Source organism: Balaenoptera physalus, assembly GCF_965194825.1.
Source record: "Balaenoptera physalus genome assembly, chromosome: 14".
NCBI lineage: Eukaryota > Metazoa > Chordata > Mammalia > Artiodactyla > Balaenopteridae > Balaenoptera > Balaenoptera physalus.
Window position 1 is genome coordinate 59,367,721 of NC_138893.1, and position 22,256 is coordinate 59,389,976.

Below are 22,256 nucleotides of genomic sequence, written 5' to 3' on the forward strand. Positions count from 1 at the left end.
ACTGTTTGATGAGACATTTGTTCCTCATATGCATTCTGACCCAACAGCTACGGATGCAGGTACCATGACCCAGGACTGAGCTGGAAGGAGGAGACTGTACAAACATTGGTAACACAGCCAATTTAACAGGATTGTCAGTCCTCTGATTTTCCAGCGACAGTTCTTGAATCATTCTATAAGCAGCTTGCTGAACCACAAACGTATTTCAAGCATTTTCTCTTTACCAAAAGGGTTCTCTATTTTCAAACTTTCACAGACCTCAATTTCAACTTAAAGTCATAGTTTTAATTATATTCCACCAAATTAAATTTTAATTTATAAGTCTTCCAGAAAAAAAGCATCTAAGATCTATCAAATAGGTAACACAATTCAGTGTCTTTACAAAAACGCTTTTAAAATTCAACATAAAAATCAACACCACATAAAATAAGTCCTTTTCATTTCTAAATTGTTCATAAGAGAAAATAGTACAAATAAATCACAAATGCAAGTACATATGTTCCTTCAATGCATCAACCATTTTTTACCTGCAAAATTGCCTTTACTTCCTTGGGAGCAAAGTCAGGTGATACAACAAAAAGAATAAACTACTTTTGATTTGCTAGTTATTTTGCTGACTCTAAAGATATCAAATATCATTTCAAAGAGAAAATGGTTTGTTGCAGAGATAATAGTAGTAGTCACCATCTTTATATGTGTGTTATGTTAAAATGTATAACTTCAACCTGCTTGTTAGCTACTTAAGCTGGTAACAGTTCTTTGAAGCATTATGTTTCCCATTTTACATGAGTAAACAAGCTCAGAGATGTTAAATTATTTGCTAATATGTGACAGAGTCATATATGAATTAAGATATAGCTCTGAAATGTGTTACAGCTAATGTGTCACAAAGGCTATGTCGCCAAACTTTCTGTCGTGTCTCAGTTTTTCCATGGTCACCTCAGCCTTCCTCTGAAAATGGTGATGCGGTTTAGAAAACATCCCAGGTCCTTCCTTCTCACTTATCTGTCTAGTTATAAATTCATTTCTTCAACAGATAATTAATGATTACTGTATTTGGCACTGTAGAAACAAGAGGACTGATTTTATGGTCACGACCTCCAAGATCTCAGTTTGGTGAGCCAAATTTTAAAAAAATTAGTTAAAAAGCCTAGGATAAGTGTATGTGATGGTAGAAGGTACTATGAGAGCCCAGAGAAGAGGAGGAATACATTTAAAAGACAGGAAAACCTTAACCAAGGAGACATTGATTTTGCTGAGTTTTAGACCATAAATAAGGGTTTCTTGGTATTTTCAACCTCCATTCCTTGCCTTTTACTTAATTCAGTATGTAATTGGACAAATTCAGAATATCCTTCACAAGTGGTGTCTTCTTTATGTAAGCTTTAAATCATAGTTTCAGTGGGTTTCCTTTGGTCATTCAAAGGAATGGAAGAAAGACAACTTGTTCTAGAGAAAATATTAGAGTTCTTTAGGCAGTGTCTGTTGATAGTAAAAAGAAAAGGGCATTTCTTTCTTTCAGAGAAGGCTGAGGGCCCTCGGTTTGAGCTGAAGTTTGGGGGGTTTATTGTTGATGTATGTTTTGTTTTGTTTGTTCATCTAGGGTTCATTATTAGTAAAGTCTGTTGTCTTTAATGTCAGAGTAGTTGTCTATAGAGTTAAGACTAAGGAATGTATCAAATCGAGAGAGGGTAAGAAATGTGGAGTTTCTTTAACAAAGGTGCATTTTGTTCTTTGTGTCTTTTACTCTAGTTGAAACTATTTGCATAATGTTTCCTGTTAGAAGAGGGGAAAGGTGTTCTGTTTGTTTGTTTGTTTTTGTAATGGATCTGCTAACCAGGAACTCCAAAAGATGTAGAGACCCTGTCTTTTTCAAGCCTTTACTGCTTTGCAGTGGGCTTTGCAGTGTGGGTGCTTGCTAAACATAGGGTGACCAAACAGGAGATCCCAACCCAAGCTCCCTCCTTTCATATTTTATTTCCACTCTCAGACAAATTTGCCTCCCCTGCCACCTATTGGCAGGAGGAAACATCGTCTGGCTTAGGTCATCCTAAACACACAAACCTCAACTCAGATGAAGATTATTAACCAAGAAACTGGTGTCACCGTACATTATCCCCTCCCCTGGATGTGTTATAGATCAGGAGAAGAAAATATTGATGGCAAAAGTGAGTTTTGGGTTTGGAGAATTAACCTAGCTATTACTTCTCTGTGCATTATATTTACAGTTACTATACTGAGCGCCCTCACCCTGATTTTTCCTCCAGTAAGTGCTTCAGCTTCTATGAGCCTCAGTTTCCTGCTGTATCAAAATAATATAAGGATATCTTCACTGGCCAATTCACAATGAGGTTTGGAGACAAATGTGATAAAGTTATGTGACCACTGAATTATCTATCCCCATGGATTTTCTCCTCTTCACCTCCCCTCTCAAAAAAAATTCTTGGAAATAGCTGTTAAATTCATTTGCTTCATTTTCCAGAGGAGACAACAGAGCCCCAGAGAGATGATGCTCTATGGCATTTTAGTGAACTTGAAGAGATAAAGGATAGGTCTGGCCTAATGGTTAGAACTGAGAAGTAGCTTAAAGACCCACAACAGAACAGCTGCAACCCCTCACATTTTGTATCTTTATTTGTGGCTCATATAACATTCTGAGCCATGGTGTGTATGTGTGTAGCCCTTATAGAAATGTGTCTTCTACACACTGCAGAATTGGGCACTTTATAAATATTAAATGGATGAACTGGTGAATGCAATAAGCTGAGATTATTTAGCACAATACATTTACTATGTAGATGGGTCAACTGAGGCCCCCAAAGTCTCAGTGATCTGTTCAGTATGACAGAGTAAATCAGAACTGGGGCCAGAAGTCACTCTGAGGTTCTGATTCTAGGCCCTTTACCTTTTCCCCCATTGTTCCTCTCTTCCAGTGGGAACTCCAGACTGCCAATGTCTTGAAGTAGATTGGTCTCCTCTGGTCCTCTGAAGTTCTGGAGACTGTGGTCCTTTCTTTCTCCAGAACCTATATGAATCAGTGACGGCTGTGTTGGAATGGGGTGGGGCGGGGGAGGTGCTTCAAGAGTAGAAACTGATGGGATTCAAACTAGTATAAGATGAGATGGGCAGAAACCAAGCACAGGGGTCAGCCAAACCTGCAAATGGCTGAAGGCAGTGGGATTGGTTTGTACAGGACCAAGCACAGCAAATATGATGACCTATGTTGGACATGACGATCTTTGGTCTGGATAAATCCAGCTCTGGGAAGGTAACACATTTGGATATAATTGCTTGTAAGAGTAGGGATTAATTGAAACAGTGCAGGTGGTTTCCCACAACATATGTCTACCATAAGAAAGATAATTCAGGTAGCATCTTTTCTTAGGCATAGCCATATCATCTGTGTAAGAAACAACTTTACTATATGTATAATGCTGGTGACAGCTCAGGGCCTCTTGGCTAGCTTTATTTCTGAAAGATATACACAACGAAAACCAAATTTGATACATTTTATTGGTGGTTAGGTAAATGTACTATTAATAATTTAGGGGTCAGTTTGGTTATTACTTATATATCTCTGAGCACAAATTATATGTAATATTATTTAGGGCAATAAATAGCATTGTGCTAAATACTTATGCTTTACTTAATCATCACAACAATCGTATGTGGTTGACATTGCAGATGAGGAACCTGAGGTTCAGATACGTCAAAGGATTTGCCTGGGGATGTACAGGTAGGAAATGATAGAGACAAGCATAGACTATCTGCCGACCCCTTGCCCTTAACCAATATCCTGTCAAATCCAACCTTAAGTTTCTGTTACCTGTGCACTTGACTTATCCCTCCCACTAGACAGCAAGATCTTAGAAACCAGGTCTTACTGTGTTCCCTCAGAAAGCATCTGTCACAATGCTTTACAGAAATGTGTCCTAAAATGACAGGATGGTCAGACACAGAGATTTTACAAGTTGATGCATAGATGGATGGATGGTTGGATGGATGGATGGATGGATGGATGGATGGATAGATAGATAGATATAGGAAAGGTTCAATTATTTGGGGAAGGGGAAATGAGAGAAGGAAGAGAATCAGTGGACTAGCAAAGGGAAGAAAAAAAGACATTTCAAATGTAATACTTGAGTTCTAACTTATATCAGCCGACTCTAGTAATAAAGTATGTCCTTGCAGAGAAATGGCTAACATCTCTCCTGATTTACACATAAAAGGATTTATTGCTGTTCTTGCCTCTGTAAAGCAATGTAAGATCAACAGGATTAGTGGCATTATACTGTGCTCTCTGCAGAGTTTAATGCCATTTCAAGCTGTTAAAAATTTATAGAAACAAATAAGAGAGTCCAAAATCAGCTGAAGCGCTAATCCCCTCGAAGTAAAGGATTGTCCCTAGGTTACCATTTCCCTTGCAAATGTAAACTCAAGCGACTGCAGTTTGCAGATAACATTACCTTCCTCTTCAGCCAAGGCTGGGCATTCGTGGAAGAGTGACTGAAGGCAGTATAGTGTATCCGTCTGCCTCATTTCTTTATTAAGTCCATACGTATAGCGAGCAAGGAATACAGGGTGACAGTAAAATGATCCTTCCTATCCAAGCGTGAAAGGAAATTGGACAACCGAGAAATTATCATCTCTGGTGCGATGATAGGTACAAAATCATCCCACCAGAGTGGATAGGTGAAGTCCCTTGAAGGAGGCACAATGACTTCTAGGCCATTCATATTTATTCATTCACCCATTCATTTGTACATTCATAAGTTTAGAAGATAAAATGTATCTCTCAGAAAGGAGATTCATAAACAATGGAAGGCTAGAAAACCAAGTGTTTCTAAAATAAGTACGCATGGTGTTCCACGTAGGGAGCAGGAAATCTGTCCCAAAGACTGACGGGTCTGGTCCCAGTGGCACTTACACCTTAGCATGGACAGAGATGCATCAGGTCACTCCAACATGTGATTCGTTTGATTCTCTCTACTTATCATACATATAGAATGTAAGACTTGAAGAATCAGTTCAAAGACGTATTCTATTTTATATACCACTAAAGCAAAAAAAGAGCTACAATTACACTAAGCTATACTTTTTGAGTTTTATTTTAACTGAATATAGTTGATTTACAATATTGTGTTAGTTTCAGTTAGACAGCAAAGTGATTCAGTTATTTTTTTCAAATTATTTTCCATTATAGGTTATTATAAGATATTGAATATAGTCCCCTGTGATATACAGTAAATCCTTGTTGCTTATCTGTTTCATGTGTAATAGTCTGTATCTGTTAATCCCATACTCCTAATTTCTCCCTCCCCAAACCCTTTCCCCTTTGGTAACCATAAATTTGTTTTCTATGTCTGTGAGTCTGTTTCTGTTTTGTATATAGATTCATTTGCATTATTTTTTAGATTCCACATGTAAGTGATTTATGATGTTTGTCTTTCTCTGACATCTCACTAAGCATAGAATTTTCTAGGTCCATCCATGTTGCTGCCAGTGGCAGTATTACATTCTTTTTCATGGCTGAGTAATATTCAATTGTATAAATATATACCACATCTTCTTAAACCAATTGTCTGTTGATGGGCAGTTGGGTTGTTTCCATGTCTTAGCAATTATGAATACTGCTGCTATGAATATTGGGATGCATGTATCTTTTCAAATTAGAGTTTTCATCTTTTCCAGATATATGCCCAGGAGTAGGATTGCTATATCATTTTCCATAGTGGCTGCACCAATTTACATTCCCACCAGCAGTGTGGGAGGGTTCCCTTTTCTCCACACTCTCTCCAGGGTTTATTATTTGTAGATGTTTTGATGATGGCCATGCTGACCGGTGGGAGGTGATACCTCATTGTGGTTTTGATTTGCATTTCTCTAATAATTATTGATGTTGAGCATCTTTTCATGTGCCTGTTGGCCATCTGTATGTCTTCTTTCAAGAGATGTCTACTTAGGTCTTCTGCCCATTTTTTTATTAGAGTTGATTTACAATGTTGTGCCAATCTCTCCTGTACAGCAATGTGACTCAGTTGTACACACAGAGACATTTTTTTATATTATTTTTCATTACTCTTTATCCCAGGAGACTGTATATAGTTCCCTGTGCTATACAGTAGGACCTTGTTTATCCATTCTAAATATAATAGTTTGCCTCTACCAACCCCAAACTCCCAGTCCATCCCTCTCTGTCCCCCACCCCTGTTCTGCCCATTTTTTTAATTGGGTTGGGTTTTTTGTTTTGTTGGGTTTTTTTGATATTGAGTTGTATGAGCTGTTAGTATATTTTGGAAATTAATCCCTTGTTGGTCTCATCCTTTGCAAATATTTTCTCCCATTTCATAGGTCATCTTTTTGTTTTATTGATGGGTTCCTTTGATGCAAAAGCTTTTAAGTTTGATTAGTTGCCATTTGTTTATTTTTGCTTTTAATTCTTCTGCCATGGGAGGCTGATCTAAGAAAATATTGCTATGATTTATGTCAGAGGTGGTTTTGCCTGTGTTCTCTTCTAGGAGTTTTATGGTGCCATGTCTTATATTTAGGTCTTTTAACCATTTTGAGTTTATTTTTTGTATAGGTTTGAGGGAGTGTTCTAATTTTATTGATTTACATGCAGCTGCCCAGCTTCCCCAACACCATTTGCTGAAGAGACTGTCTTTTCTCCGTTGTATATTTTTGTCATAGATTAATTAACCATAGGTGTATGGCTTTATTCCTGGGCTCTTAATTCTGTTTCATTGATTTATATGTCTGTTTTTGTGCTAATACCACACTGTTTTGATTACTGTAGCTTTGTAGTATTGTCTGCAGTCTGTGAGGGTTATGCCGCCAGCTTTATTTTTTTCCCTCAGGATTGCTCTGGCAATTCTGGGTCTTTTGTGATTCCATATAAATTTTAGGATTATTTGTCCTAATTCTGTGAAAAATGTCATGGGTATTTTGATAAGGGATCACAGTAAATCTGTAGATTGCTTTGAGTAGTATGGTCATTTTAAAAATTCAAGAGCATGGGATTTATTTTCATTTCTTAGAATCATAGTCAATTTCCTTTGTCAATATTTTAGAGTTTTCAGTGTATAGGTCTTTCACCTCCTTGGTTAAGATTTGGTTAAGATTGTTCCTTATTATTTTTGACAATTTTAAATGGGATTTTTTTTTTTAACTTTCTGATATTTAATTGTTAGTATAAAGAAATGCAACAGATATCTGTATGTTAATCTTGTATCCTGCTACCTTGCTGAATTTATTAGTTCTAATAGTTTTTGTGTGGAGTCTCTAGGGTTCTCTATATAGAGTATCATGTCATCTTCAAACAGTGACAGTTTTACCTCTTCCCTTCTGATTTGGATACCTTTTATTTCTTTTTCTTGTCTGATTGCTGTGACTAGGACTTCCAATACAATGTTGAATAGAAGTGGTGAGAGTGGGCATCCTTGTCTTGTTCTAGATTTTAGTGGGAAGGCGTTCAGCTTTTCACCATTGAGTATTATATTGGCTGTGGGTTTGGCATAAATAGCTTTTATTATGTTGAGATATATTCCCTCTATACCCATATTGTTGACAGTTTTTATCATGAATGGATGTTGAATTTTATTGTTTTTTTTTCTGTGTCTACTGAGAATGATCATATGTTTTTTGTCTTTTGTTAATGTGGTGTATCACGTTGATAGATCTGGGTATGTAGAACCATCCTTGCAACACTGGAATGAATCCAATTTGATCATGGTATATGATCCTTCTCACGTATTGTTGGATTCAGTTTGCTAATATTTTGTTGAGGTTTTTTGCATCTGTATTCATCAAAGATATTGGCCTATAATTTTCTTTTTTTTTGTAGTATCTTCTGGTTTTGGTATCAGGGTGATGGTGGCTTCATAGAATGAATTTGGGAGTGTTCTCTCCTCTTCAATCTTTTGGAATAGTTTGAGAAGGATTGGTATAAGTTCTTTGTATATTTGGTAGAATTCCCCAGTGAAGCCATCCAGTCCTGGACTTTTGTTTGCAGGGAGTTTTTTTTTATTACAAATTCTATTTCACATCTAGTGACTGGTCTGTTCCAATTATCTATTTCTTCTTGACTCAATTTTGGCAGGTTGTATGTTTCTAGAAACTTGTCCATTTCTTCTAAGCTGTCCAAATTGTTGACATATAGCTGTTTATAGTATTCTTTTATGATTTTTTTGTATCTGCAGTATAGGTCGTTATTCCTCTTCTTTTATTTCTTATTTTCTTTATTTGGTTCCTCTCTCTTTTCTTCTTGTTCAGTCTGGCTAGAGGTTTGTTGATTTTATCTTTTCAAAAAACTAGCTCTTGGTTTTTTCTATCTTTTCTATTGTTTTTTGATCTCTATTTATTTCCTCTCTGATCTTTATTATTTCCTTCCTTCTGCTGACTTAGGGTTTTGTTTGTTCTTTTTCTAATTCTTTCAGGTGGTAGGTTAGGTTGTTTATTTTTTTTCATTCTTGAGGAAGGCCTGTATTGCTCTGAACTTCCCTTTTAGAAGCGGTTTTGCTGGATCCCATAGATTTTGTAAAGTTGTGTTTTCATTGTCATTTGTCTCGAGGTATTTTCTGATTTCCTCTTTTGATTTCATCATTGACCCATTAATTTTTTAGTAGCATGTTGTTTAATCTCCATGTGATTTTTTTTTCTGTTTTGTGTGTGTGTGTGTGTGGTTGATTTCTAGTTTGATGCCATTGTGGTTAGGAAAAAAATGCTTGAAATAATTTCTATCCTCTTAAATTTGTTGAGGCTTATTTTGTGTCCTAGTATGTGGGCAATTCTAGAGAATGTTCCATGCACACTTGAAAAGAATGTGTATTCTGGCTTTTTTGAAAGTAGTGCCCTTTAGATATCAACTAAGTCTCACTGTTCTATTGTGTCATTTAGGATCTCTTGCTTTATGTCTGGAAGATCTGTCTGTTGATATCAGTGGGGTGTTAAAATTCCCTACTGTTATTGTATTCTTGTCAATTTCAATTTCTCCCTTTATGTCTGTATTTGTTTTATATATTTAGGTGCTCCTATATTGGGTGTAATATCATCCTCTTGTATTGATCCCTTTATCATTACATAGTGTCCTTCTTTTTCTTTCTTTATGGCCTTTGTTTTAAAGTATGTTTTGTCTGATATGAGTATTGCTACCCCTGCTTTTTTGTCATTTTCTTTGGCATGAAATATCTTTTTCCATCCTCTCACTTTCAATATATGTGTGTCTTTCACCCTAAAGTGAGTTTCTTGTAGGCAGCATATTGTATATTCTTGTTTTTTTAATCCAATCTGCCACTCGTTTTGATCAGAGCACTTAGTCCATTAACATTGAAGGTAATTATTGATATGCATGTATTTATTGCCAAACCTTGCTGTCCAGTTGATTTTATAGTTCTTTCTTCATTTGTTCTTTTTGTTTTTCCTTTCATGGTTTGATAGTTTTCTTTTGTATTATGCTTGAATTCCTTTCTTTTTGTTCTTTGTGAATCTACTGTATGTTTTTGATTTGTGGTTACTCTGGTTTTCATGTATATTAACCCATAACTATATCTATTTCTTTAGACTGATGGTCATATAAGTTCAAACGCATTCTAAAAGATCTACATTTTCTTTACTCCCTTCCCCCCCCCACATTTTGTGATTTTGATGTCCTATTTTACATCTTCATGTTTACCTTCTGCTGTTAATTGTGGTTACAATCACTTTTACAAAAAAAAATTTATTGGCTTTTAATCTTTCTACTGACTTATTTGATACTCAATCTTTTTTATCTATTTGCCTTTCCTATTGTGATTTTTCCTTTCCTATAGATTCTTACTTCTTTTCTATTTAGAGAAGAAATAGAATATTTCTTTTAGGTTAGGTTTAGTACTGCTGTAATCTTTTAGTTTTTGCTTGTCTGAGAAATTCTTTCTCTCTCCTTCTATTCTAAATGATAATCTTGCTGGGTAGAGTATCTTAGGTTGCAGGTTTTTCCTTTTCAGGACTTTGAATATATCATGCAACTCCCTTCTGCCCTGCAAAATTTTTGCAGAGAAATCAGCTGATAGCCTTATGGGAATTCCCTTGTAACTGACTCTTTGTTTTCTCTTACTGCCTTTAGAATATTTAACTTTTGCCTTTTAAATATAATATGTCACGGGACTTCCCTGGCCATCCAGTGGTCAAGACTTCGCCTTCCAATGCAGGGGGTGCAGGTTCGATCCCGGGTCGGGGAGCTAAGATTCCACATGCCTTGTAGCCAAAAACATCAAACAGAAGCAATATTGTAAGAAATTCAATAAAGAGTTTAAAAATGGTCCACATCACTCACACACACACACACACAAAATAAAATATATATATATATGATATGTCTTAGTGTGGGTCTGTTTGGGACCCTCTGTGTTTGCTGTACCTGGATATCTGTTTTCTTCAAATCCATTTTTAATCCCTTTCTCTCTCTCATCTCCTTCTGGAACACCTATTATGCAGAGGTTGGCATGCTTTATATTATCTCATTAATCTTGTATGTTGCTTTCTTTTTTTTTCCATTTGTCTTTCTGTTGTTCTGATTGGGTGCTTTCCATTATCCTATCTTCCAGATCACTTATTCGTTCTTCTCTGTTATTTAGTCTGCTATTCATTGCTTCTAGATTGGTTTTTATCTCAGTAATTGAGTTGTCTAATTTTGATTGGTTCCTAGAAAGATAGTTTCTAGTTCCTTGTTACACTGATCTGAATTTCTATCAATAATTCTTAATTCCTTTAGCATTTTATTACTTCCTTTCTGAACTCAGGGTCTAGTAGACTGGCAAGGTCATTTTCATTATTCTTTTGGGGTATTTCTCTTGTTCTTTTAATTGGAAGTAGTTTCTCTGCTTTTTCATTTAACTTAACTATTCTTCCTAAATTCATAGAAACGGAGAAAGTTATCTACTATGGTCTTAAAGTGTTGTTATTATGTGGGAGTGTCCCTGTATAGACTGTGTTTGTTAGTCCAATATTTTTATGCAAGGGCTGTTTTTGGTATGGATGCTGCCACATCTTTCCTCAGAGTATGATGGCTGTTATCCCCTTGATAGGGGATGTGATTGATGTTGTGGTGTCTAGAGCCTGCAATGGATATTGGGTGGGGCCTCCTCTTTTTTCCATGACTGTCACAGCCCTGGCAGGGTCTGTGCTCCAGTTGTTGAAGTAGAAGCCCTGAGAGTCAGGTTCAAAAAGGGTCCCTTAAGTGCGTGCTTAAGTGTGTGTTCTGTCCCCAAGGAGGTTAGTGCTGAAGCAAGTGATGCCCATGTGGTCACAGTGAACCTGTGCAGCACCTGTGCAGGTATCCACAGTTCTGCCCAGAAGCAGCCCAAGGTCATATTCCTTTCTCTACTGTGTTCATTCCAGACCTAGTTCTGGGCTGGCACCAGAGCCTGGGGCATGGCGCCTGCAGGAATAAAGGCAGTTTTGCTGTTGCCTGAGACCTGAGCTGCCTCTCTATTAGGGCTTTCCCAGGACCTGTCTGCCCCAGATCCGTCTCCAAGCTGCACTGTGAGGTAGGTGGAACCAGAGTGTTCCCACCAGGAAAGGAACCCCTGCATACTCCTCTCCAGGGGCTTTCCACTGGACTTGTGCAAATCTGTGATGCTGTCGACTACCTGGTGTACATGCCAACAAAGTCCACAGGTGCTGGACCCACCCTCGGATCTCCCCTCTGCCCCAAGTCTGTGAGTGCTGATAACGGGCTCAGATGTCAGCCCTGCCCCAGCCATGTGCATGCTAACAAAGTCTGCCACCTCAGGAGCCGTGCCCTGCTCTAGGCACCTTGACAATGGGCTCTAAGGTTCAGCCCCGACCACAGGGTTTGTCTGCCCAATTTTCAGCACGTAGGCGCTGTGCGTATTAGCAGCCCCACAGGGCTCATGTTTCGGGCTAGGTGGCAGCCATCAGCACTGGTCTCTCTGTACCCTGATTGCTAGCAAGCTAGTACACAGGCACTCCTGTGGACAGAGTCCAGGCTCCTACAACCCCTCTATCTGTCCCAAGCTACAGGGAGGTTTCCCAGGATGAGGGCCTGCCTGTGGGGACCTTCCCTCCTTCACAGATCCCTCCTAGGGATGCCAGTCCCATCCTGAAGCCTTTTTTTTTTGGATGCATGGTGGGGGGTTGTCTTTCTTGCAGCTTTGGTTGTATAAGAGATATTCTGCCAGTTTCCAGCTGATTTTCTGTGAAAATTGTTCCACTTGTGGATTGATTTTTGATGTGTTTGTTGGGGGGAGGTAAGGTCCACATCCTCCTACTCTGCCATCTTGATCCCATCCACTGTTGAGTTTCTGTTGTTACCTGTACACTTGACTTATCCCTTCTCCTAAACTGCAAGCTCTTAGGAACCAAAGATTAAGTAGTCTTATAATTGAGCTTTGTTTTTTATTTTATACTAAAGCAGAGTGCTGATTAAGGCTTTATTTTGTATATCTTCCTGTTGCCCACCACCACTCCAAAATCTACTCCTCACCTTTCTCCATGCTGCCTTCTGACCCAGGGGACTGATCTGGATAGGCTACCTCAGCAGTTCTCACAGTATAGTCCCCAAACCCCTGGGTTTCCTCAAGACTTTTTCAGGAGGTACACAGGTCAGAAAGATTTTTATAAGAAAACTAAGACAGTACTTGCCTTTTTCAATTTGAATTGATGGTGCAAAAAGCAAAGGTGGATAAAACTTCTGGAGCCTTAGCAGGAATCAAGGCAGTGGCACCAACTGGCTGGTAGTCACTGTGTTCTTCACTATCCCAATTTTTTAAGAAATGCCAGTTTCATTTAAGAATGCCCATGACAAAACAGCAAATAAACAGTATTAATTTCATTCAGTCTCACATCTTTTGCGTCCATGTCTTTTTAATATTCCATGTAATGAAATGGGAGTATGCATAAAGCATACTTCTGCAATATACCAAAGCATGATGGTTATTTCCAAGAAAAGCATCGACAGGATTGTTTCAACTGCAGGCTGAATATCTGCTTTTCTCATGGAACACCATTTGGAAATAAGACTAACAGATAAACTGTAGTTATTCAGAATTGGCTTTTGGCAGGTATTTTCTTGAAAATAACACAAGTGAGTCTGTCATTTTGAGAAAGACATATTTGTTGCCAATGATAAAACTTGAGCTTTTAAGCAAATATTAGAATTTTTGAAACATATCTGCCACAGTGAGATTGACAATTTCCCAAAGTTTAGAGATTTTTCAGATGAGATTGGTGGTGGTGTTAACAAGTTATTTTTTTTGATATTGTATATTCAAATGTGTCAATATGTAGTAGATCTGCCTAATTCACTAAACTAATATTTTCCAAATGACCAAGGACGAAGGCATAAAACTACAAAATCATGCATGGGTAAAAGGTACATTCAAAGTGCAATACAGACCAATGGATTTTAATGTAACCAAATACAAAAAGTTCATTGTTATAATTTCAGATTCCACATTTCACTAACCTTTAAGAAACTACTTGCTGAGCTTTGGTGCATTATTAAAGTAGACTATACATGATTTTTGGAAAAGATACTTAAAAGACCCCTTTTCTAACTGCATGTAGGTATGAGGCTATACCTTCTTCATACACTTCAATCAAAATAATATGTCACCACATTTTGAATGCAGAAATCAATATGAAAATCCAGCTGTCCTCCATGAAGCCAAACATTAGCATTTCTCCAAAATGTAAAACAATGCCACATACTCACTAGTTTTTGAAACAAGGAGCTGTTTTTCATTGAAATGTTTCTTATATTAACATACAATGGAGCAACAGTCAGCTCTACCCACCACCAGAGCCTACCATCAAGCCTCTTAGATAGCCTCAACCACCAGAGGGCAGAGAGCAGAAGCAAGAAAAACTACAATCCTACAGCCTGCGGACCAAAAACCACAGTTACAGAAAGATAGAGAAGATGAAAAGGCAGAGGGCTATATACCAGATGAAGGAACAAGAAAAAACCCCAGAAAAACAACTAAATGAAGTGGAGATAGGCAACCTTCCAGAGAAAGAATTCAGAATAATGATAGTGAAGATGATCCAGGACCTCGGAATAAGAATGGAGGCAAAGATTGAGAAGATGCAAGAAATGATTAACAAAGACCTAGAAGAATTAAAGAACAAACAAACAGAGATGACCAATACAATAACTGAAATGAAAACTACACTAGAAGGAATCAATAGCAGAATAACTGAGGCAGAAGAACGGATAAGTGACCTGGAAGACAGAATGGTGCAATTCACTGCTGCGGAACAGACTAAAGAAAAAAGAATGAAAAGAAATGAAGACAGCCTAAGAGACCTCTGGGACAACATTAAACGCAACAACATTCGCATTATAGGGGTCCCAGAAGGAGAAGAGAGAGAGAAAGGACCAGAGAAAATATTTGAAGAGATTATAGTCGAAAACTTCCCTAACATGGGAAAGGAGATAGCCACCCAAGTCCAGGAAGCGCAGAGAGTCCCATACAGAATAAACCCAAGGAGAAACACGCCGAGACACATAGTAATCAAAGTGGCAAAAATTAAAGACAAAGAAAAATTATTGAAAGCAGCAAGGGAAAAACGACAAATAACATACAAGGGAACTCCCATAAGGTTAACAGCTGATTTCTCAGCAGAAACTCTGCAAGCCAGAAGGGAGTGGCATGATATACTTAAAGTGATGAAAGGGAAGAACCTACAACCAAGATTACTCTACCCGGCAAGGATCTCATTTAGATTTGATGGAGAAATCAAAAGCTTTACAGACAAGCAAAAGCTAAGAGAATTCAGCACCACCAAACCAGCTCTACAACAAATGCTAAAGGAACTTCTCTAAGTGGGAAACACAAGAGAAGAAAAGGACCTACAAAAACAAACCCAAAACAATTAAGAAAATGGTCATAGGAACATACATATCGATAATTACCTTAAACGTGAATGGATTAAACGCCCCAACCAAAAGACATAGACTGGCTGAATGGATACAAAAACAAGACCCATATATATGCTGTTTACAAGAGACCCACTTTAGACCTAGGGACACATACAGACTGAAAGTGAGGGGATGGAAAAAGATATTCCATGCAAATGGAAATCAAAAGAAAGCTGGAGTAGCTATACTCATATCAGATAAAATAGACTTTAAAATAAAGAATGTTACAAGAGACAAGGAAGGACACTACATAATGATCCAGGGATCAATCCAAGAAGAAGATATAACAATTATAAATATATATGCACCCAACATAGGAGCACCTCAATACATAAGGCAACTGCTAACAGCTATAAAAGAGGAAATCGACAGTAACACAATAATAGTGGGGGACTTTAACACTTCACTTACACCAATGGACAGATCATCCAAAATGAAAATAAATAAGGAAACAGAAGCTTTAAATGACACAATAGACCAGATAGATTTAATTGATATATATAGGACATTCCATCCAAAAACAGCAGATTACACGTTCTTCTCAAGTGCGCACGGAACATTCTCCAGGATAGATCACATCTTGGGTCACAAATCAAGCCTCAGTAAATTTAAGAAAATTGAAATCATACCAAGCATCTTTTCTGACCACAACGCTATGAGATTAGAAATGAATTACAGGGAAAAAAACGTAAAAAAGACAAACACATGGAGGCTAAACAATACGTTACTAAATAACCAAGAGATCACTGAAGAAATCAAAGAGGAAATAAAAAAATACCTAGAGACAAATGACAATGAAAACACGACGACCCAAAACCTATGGGATGCAGCAAAAGCGGTTCTAAGAGGGAAGTTTATAGCTATACAAGCCTACCTAAAGAAACAAGAAAAATCTCAAGTAAACAATCTAACCTTACACCTAAAGAAACTAGAGAAAGAAGAACAAACAAAACCCAAAGTTAGCAGAAGGAAAGAAATCATAAAGATCAGAGCAGAAATAAATGAAATAGAAACAAAGAAAACAATAGCAAAGATCAATAAAACTAAAAGTTGGTTCTTTGAGAAGATAAACAAAATTGATAAGCCATTAGCCAGACTCATCAAGAAAAAGAGGGAGAGGACTCAAATCAATAAAATCAGAAATGAAAAAGGAGAAGTTACAACAGACACTGCAGAAATACAAAACATCCTAAGAGACTACTATAAGCAACTTTATGCCAATAAAATGGACAACCTGGAAGAAATGGACAAATTCTTAGAAAGGTATAACCTTCCAAGACTGAATCAGGAAGAAACAGAAAATATGAACAGACCAATTACAAGTAATGAAATTGAAACTGTGATTAAAAATCTTCCAACAAACAAAAGTCCAGGACCAGATGGCTTCACAGGTGAATTCTATCAAACATTTAGAGAAGAGCTAACACCTATCCTTCTCAAACTCTTCCAAAAAATTGCAGAGGAAGGAACACTCCCAAACTCATTCTATGAGGCCAGCATCACCCTGATACCAAAACCAGACAAAGACACTACAAAAAAAGAAAATTACAGACCAATATCACTGATGAATATAGATGCAAAAATCCTCAACAAAATACTAGCAAACAGAATCCAACAACACATTAAAAGGATCATACACCACGATCAAGTGGGATTTATCCCAGGGATGCAAGGATTCTTCAATATATGCAAATCAATCAATGTGATACACCATATTAACAAATTGAAGAATAAAAACCATATGATCATCTCAATAGATGCAGAAAAAGCTTTTGACAAAATTCAACACCCATTCCTGATAAAAACTCTCCAGAAAGTGGGCATAGAGGGAACCTACCTCAACATAATAAAGGCCATATATGACAAACCCACAGCAAACATCATTCTCAATGGTGAAAAACTGAAAGCATTTCCTCTAAGATCAGGAACGAGACAAGGATGTCCACTCTCACCACTATTATTCAACATAGTTCTGGAAGTCCTGGCCACGGCAATCAGAGAAGAAAAAGAAATAAAAGGAATACAAATTGGAAAAGAGGAAGTAAAACTGTCACTGTTTGCGGATGACATGATACTATACATAGAGAATCCTAAAACTGCCACCAGAAAACTGCTAGAGCTAATTAATGAATATGGTAAAGTTGCAGGATACAAAATTAATGCACAGAAATCTCTTGCATTCCTATACACTAATGATGAAAAATCTGAAAGAGAAATTATGGAAGCACTCCCATTTACCATTGCAACAAAAAGAATAAAATACCTAGGAATAAACCTACCTAGGGAGACAAAAGACCTGTATGCAGAAAACTATAAGACACTGATGAAAGAAATTAAAGATGATACCAACAGATGGAGAGATATACCATGTTCTTGGATTGGAAGAATCAACATTGTGAAAATGAGTATACTACCCAAAGCAATCTACAGATTCAATGCAATCCCTATCAAATTACCAATGGCATTTTTTACGGAGCTAGAACAAATCATCTTAAAATTTGTATGGAGACACAAAAGACCCCGAATAGCCAAAGCAGTCTTGAGGCAAAAAAATGGAGCTGGAGGAATCAGACTCCCTGACTTCAGACTATACTACAAAGCTACAGTAATCAAGACAATATGGTACTGGCACAAAAACAGAAACATAGATCAATGGAACAAGATAGGAAGCCCAGAGATTAACCCACGCACCTATGGTCAACTAATCTATGACAAAGGAGGCAAAGATATACAATGGAGAAAAGACAGTCTCTTCAATAAGTGGTGCTGGGAAAACTGGACAGCTACATGTAAAAGAATGAAATTAGAATACTCCCTAACACCATACACAAAAATAAACTCAAAATGGATTAGAGACCTAAATATAAGACTGGACACTATAAAACTCTTAGAGGAAAACATAGGAAGAACACTCTTTGACATAAATCACAGCAAGATCTTTTTTGATCCACCTCCTAGAGTAATGGAAATAAAAACAAAAATAAACAAGTGGGACCTAATGAAACTTCAAAGCTTTTGCACAGCAAAGGAAACCATAAACAAGACGAAAAGACAACCCTCAGAATGGGAGAAAATATTTGCAAATGAATCAACGGACAAAGGATTAATCTCCAAAATACATAAACAGCTCATTCAGCTCAATATCAAAGAAACAAACACCCCAATCCAAAAATGGGCAGAAGACCTAAATAGACATTTCTCCAAAGAAGACATACAGACGGCCACGAAGCACATGAAAAGATGCTCAACATCACTAATTATTAGAGAAATGCAAATCAAAACTACAATGAGGTATCACCTCACTCCTGTTAGAATGGGCATCATCAGAAAATCTACAAACAACAAATGCTGGAGAGGGTGTGGAGAAAAGGGAACCCTCTTGCACTGTTGGTGGGAATGTAAACTGATACAGCCACTATGGAGAACAATATGGAGGTTCCTTAAAAAACTAAAAATAGAATTACCATATGACCCAGCAATCCCACTACTGGGCATATACCCAGAGAAAACCGTAATTCAAAAAGACACATGCACCCGAATGTTCATTGCAGCACTATTTACAATAGCCAGGTCATGGAAGCAACCTAAATGCCCATCAATAGACGAATGGATAAAGAAGATGTGGTACATATATACAATGGAATATTACTCAGCCATAAAAAGGAACGAAACTGAGTCATTTGTTGAGACGTGGATGGATCTAGAGACTGTCATACAGAGTGAAGTAAGTCAGAAAGAGAAAAACAAATATCATATATTAATGCATGTATGTGGAACCTAGAAAAATGGTACAGATGAGCCAGTTTGCAGGGCAGAAGTTGAGACACAGATGTAGAGAATGGACATATGGACACCAAGGGGGGAAAACTGCGGTGAGGTGGGGATGGTGGTGTGCTGAATTGGGCGATTGGGATTGACATGTATACACTGATATGTATAAAATTGAGGCCTAATAAGAACCTGCAGTATAAAAAAACAAACAAAACAACTAATACTAAACTTTCATTGGGTTATTTGTATGGAAATATGTTAATATAAATGTTTCAGACATTACATGAAATTCCTAAAAATCTTATATTTGTATTTGTATGGAAATATGTATGGAAATATGTTAATATAATTGTTTCAGACATTACAAAAAAAAAAACATACAATGGGTTTATTATTTTTTAATTGAATTAATTTTTTTTAGTTTCTTAGCTTTCATTTCTAACATGGTAAGTATCAATGGATATAAGCTACATAAACAGAAGTGCTCAATAATTTTTAAGAGTGTAATGGAGTTCTGAGACCAAAAAGCTTGAAAATTGGTAGGTTACGTAAATGGATCCTCTTACCTCCGACTTCCAACTGGGTTTGACCAATGGGGAGCCCCTGCAAGAGATCAGAGAATGAGGGAGGGAGAGGTGGGGATGTTTATTCCCCCAACTCTCTCCCTGCAGGGTCACTTGTGCTGGTTGTACCCCTCCTCCTAAGCCCTGTCTCACAACTCTCTCACTCTGGCCTCTAGTTTGCACCCCAGCCCTTTGCCCAGTGGTGGCAAAGGCTTTGCTGTTACCATTCCCAGGTCACAATACTATTCCACTACCCCTGTGTTTCCCTACCGCATGTGTAAATAGCCTCTTGTTGAGTCTTAGCTGATAGAAACTGATTTAGGCATTTTTATCTTCTACCCACATAAATTGGAAAATATAAGTGAAACAAAAACTCTTTTTGAAATTTCTTCACAATGCAAACCTGATTCTTCCTAAGCACTTTCTGTGTAAGAGCCACTCATGTTCTTTCCCACCCCCTGTGCCATCAATGTCATGGCGAGTTCACATTTCTTAAAACAGTTATTCACATTAGTCTCCAGATTTTCTCCCAAGGTGCTGACCTATTTTGCAAGTTTTTTGGTTTTTTAAATTGGGATATAGTTGCTTTACAATGTTGTTAGTTTCTGCTGTACAACAAAGTGAATCAGCTATATGTATACATATATTCCCTCCCTCTTGGACCTCCTTCACCCCCCCCCACCCCACCCATCTAGGTCACCACAAACCACCAAGCTGAGCTCCCTGTGCTATACAGCAGGTTCCCACTAGCTATCTGTTTTACACATGGCAGGGCACATATGTCAATCCCAATCTCCCAATTCATCCCACCCTCCTCTCTCCACCGTGTCCACATGTCCATTCTCTACATCTGTGTCTCTATTCCTGCCCTGTAAACAGGTTCATCTGTACCATTTTTCTAGATTCCACATATGTCCATTAATATACCGGTATGTTGAAAAGGGAACCCTCTTGCACTGTTAGTGGGAATGTAAATTGATTACAGCCACTATGGAGAACAGTATGGAGGTTCCTTAAAAAACTAAAAAAAAAAAAAAAACAAAAAACTAAAAATAGAACTACCATATGTCCCAACAATCCCACTACTGGGCATATACCCTGAAAAAACCCTAATTCAAAAAGACACATGCACCCATTATGCAAGTTTTGATGCTGGCACTTTTGACTTTATGTGTATGCAGATTTTAACAAGCCACATCTCGACTGCTGCCTGGCCAGCATGATAATAAGACACCATTGTCTAATACATATCATAATTTTGGAGATATTAAAATGTGATAATATATGTATCTTAGAAGTAATGAAATATGATCGTTTAATTCCATGCTCAGCCAGCAACCTCTAATTATTTGGCTTCATATGAAACTTCATCCACTCCCAAATCCTTCCATTATTGCAACCTTCGTTCACTCATTTCACAGGTGCTTTAGAAATGAAGAGCAACTTGCAAAATTATAAGGAATTTTGAAATTCCTGGCTCTAGGGAAAGAGGGCGATTACTAGTCCATAGCTGTCACCAACTTGTGCTTAGCATGTTTTTACAGGTGAGCAGGACTTTTCAGTTTGAGGCTATTTCACTCCCAGAGAAGATAGGACCCCTCTTCCCTGAGCTTTGAGGATGCCTGGTCCTTTCTGGTGAGATCTGGTGTGAGTCTCCTGTCCCAGGCACAGCTTTAGGCTGCTAAGTGGGTTGCTCAACCCTCAGGTATCCATACATAGGAATTCCTGGTCCCTCTCCACCACAGCTATGCACCCTAGTCCTAGGACAGATTCCACAGGGAGATTTTCTCTTTGAATTTTTCTCACTTTTTACCTCATTTTTTCTTCTGACTCTTTCCTCTTTTTTTTTTTTTGAAAAAACACTTGTCATTCTGGACAGCCCGTCCAACTGCTCATCTTAATTAAATTTACTCTGTTTACCTCAGGCCTTCTCTTCATAATTAGTTTGCAATTTCTGCTTTCCAATAGCAGTCAGTCACCTTTTCTCCCTATTGCTCGAAATCTAAGATGCCAAATCCTTGTTTTCCAATTTTTGTCAGTACATTTCTGGTCCATCATAAAGCCATCATTCACAAAGCCCCATTTTTCATCAACACGCATAAACTCATTTTTCAGATAATGAAGAAAGGGACTGGCTACAGTGGGCATAGAATGCAACATGAAGCAACATAGTTCTTAACATTTAACAAACATTGATCCAGGCAACAGGTATTATTATGCTGAGAACTGTGTGCGAGTTTATCATATAATCCTAAAAACAAATAACTAATAATAAACTCTGAAATTTGGAGAGGTTGCTAATTCATCCAAAGTCACATAGCTAATGAGTCCAGCAGCCCAGACTGAGTCTGTGTTTCTGGACACAGAGCCTAGGCTTTTTTACCTTATTTCCTGAACACCTGATTGACAAGACACTGTTCTAGGCACCGAGAGGGAGACAGAAAAGCAGGGAGAAAGTGATCCCTCCTCCCAAGCAGTTTACGTTCCAGCAGGGGAAAACAGACTATGTATAGTAATACCAGTGCCTGGTAGAATGCAGTCTGCACCCAGTGAAATCCAAACCAAACACAGAGCACAGAGAATTCCAACTGCATAGACAGGAGGGCTTCGAGGAGAAACTGGCAATTGAACTGCACTTGAGTGATGGGTAGAATATAATGAGAAAGCTGTTAAAAGGAGCAGAAAGTAGGCTGAACGCCTAAGGGTCTAGGGGAGGGAAGAAAGGGAAGCTGGGCAAGAGTTATTTATTACCGCCTGTCACTATTTGTGATTCTGCTTCTTAGGTTCACGGTCAGTCCAAAGTCAAGCACGGCTAGGACAGCCCGCCCCTCCCAGCAGCCAGTCAGGTAGGTCTGTGAGCTGCTGCCTGCCATTCCCCAAGCAGCGGCAGCTCTGCCCTGGTGCCGGAGGCTGTCAGTGAATTCTTAAAAGGTTTCTCCTGTCTCCCTGCCTGCGATCCCCACTCTGGCTGTCATTTCGTTCTTCACACTTGCCTAGCCTGG

General features: G+C 38.0%; 2 protein-coding genes across 17 annotated transcripts in view; one reads left to right on the forward strand and one right to left on the reverse strand.

The window, feature by feature from the left end:
* HTR7 (5-hydroxytryptamine receptor 7) overlaps nucleotides 1–22,256 on the forward strand; it is a 680,316-nt gene that overhangs the window by 636,770 nt on the left and 21,290 nt on the right. For both annotated transcript variants that reach the window (XM_082423804.1, XM_082423808.1), the window contains one exon: nucleotides 22,038–22,100. The gene's annotated coding sequence lies outside the window, so the exon portion shown is untranslated. The remainder of the gene's footprint in view (nucleotides 1–22,037; nucleotides 22,101–22,256) is intronic.
* LOC309642373 (uncharacterized protein) overlaps nucleotides 1–22,256 on the reverse strand; it is a 268,819-nt gene that overhangs the window by 62,609 nt on the left and 183,954 nt on the right. For 7 of the 15 annotated variants that reach the window (XR_014253109.1, XR_014253110.1, XR_014253111.1 and 4 more), the window contains 2 exons: nucleotides 19,258–19,294; nucleotides 12,640–12,750 (listed from right to left, as the gene is read on the reverse strand). The exons of 2 other annotated variants lie outside the window; for them this stretch is intronic. Coding sequence is in view for 3 of the 13 variants with exons in the window: in XM_082423954.1 (XP_082280080.1) it covers nucleotides 12,707–12,750; nucleotides 19,258–19,294 (81 nt within the window). In the remaining 10 variants the exon portion in view is untranslated. Of the gene's footprint in view, nucleotides 1–2,905; nucleotides 4,007–10,136; nucleotides 10,263–12,127; nucleotides 12,192–12,639; nucleotides 12,751–19,257; nucleotides 20,251–22,256 lie in introns of those variants that run through there. 6 more of the 15 variants (XM_082423955.1, XR_014253116.1, XR_014253118.1 and 3 more) reach the window with 6 other exon arrangements.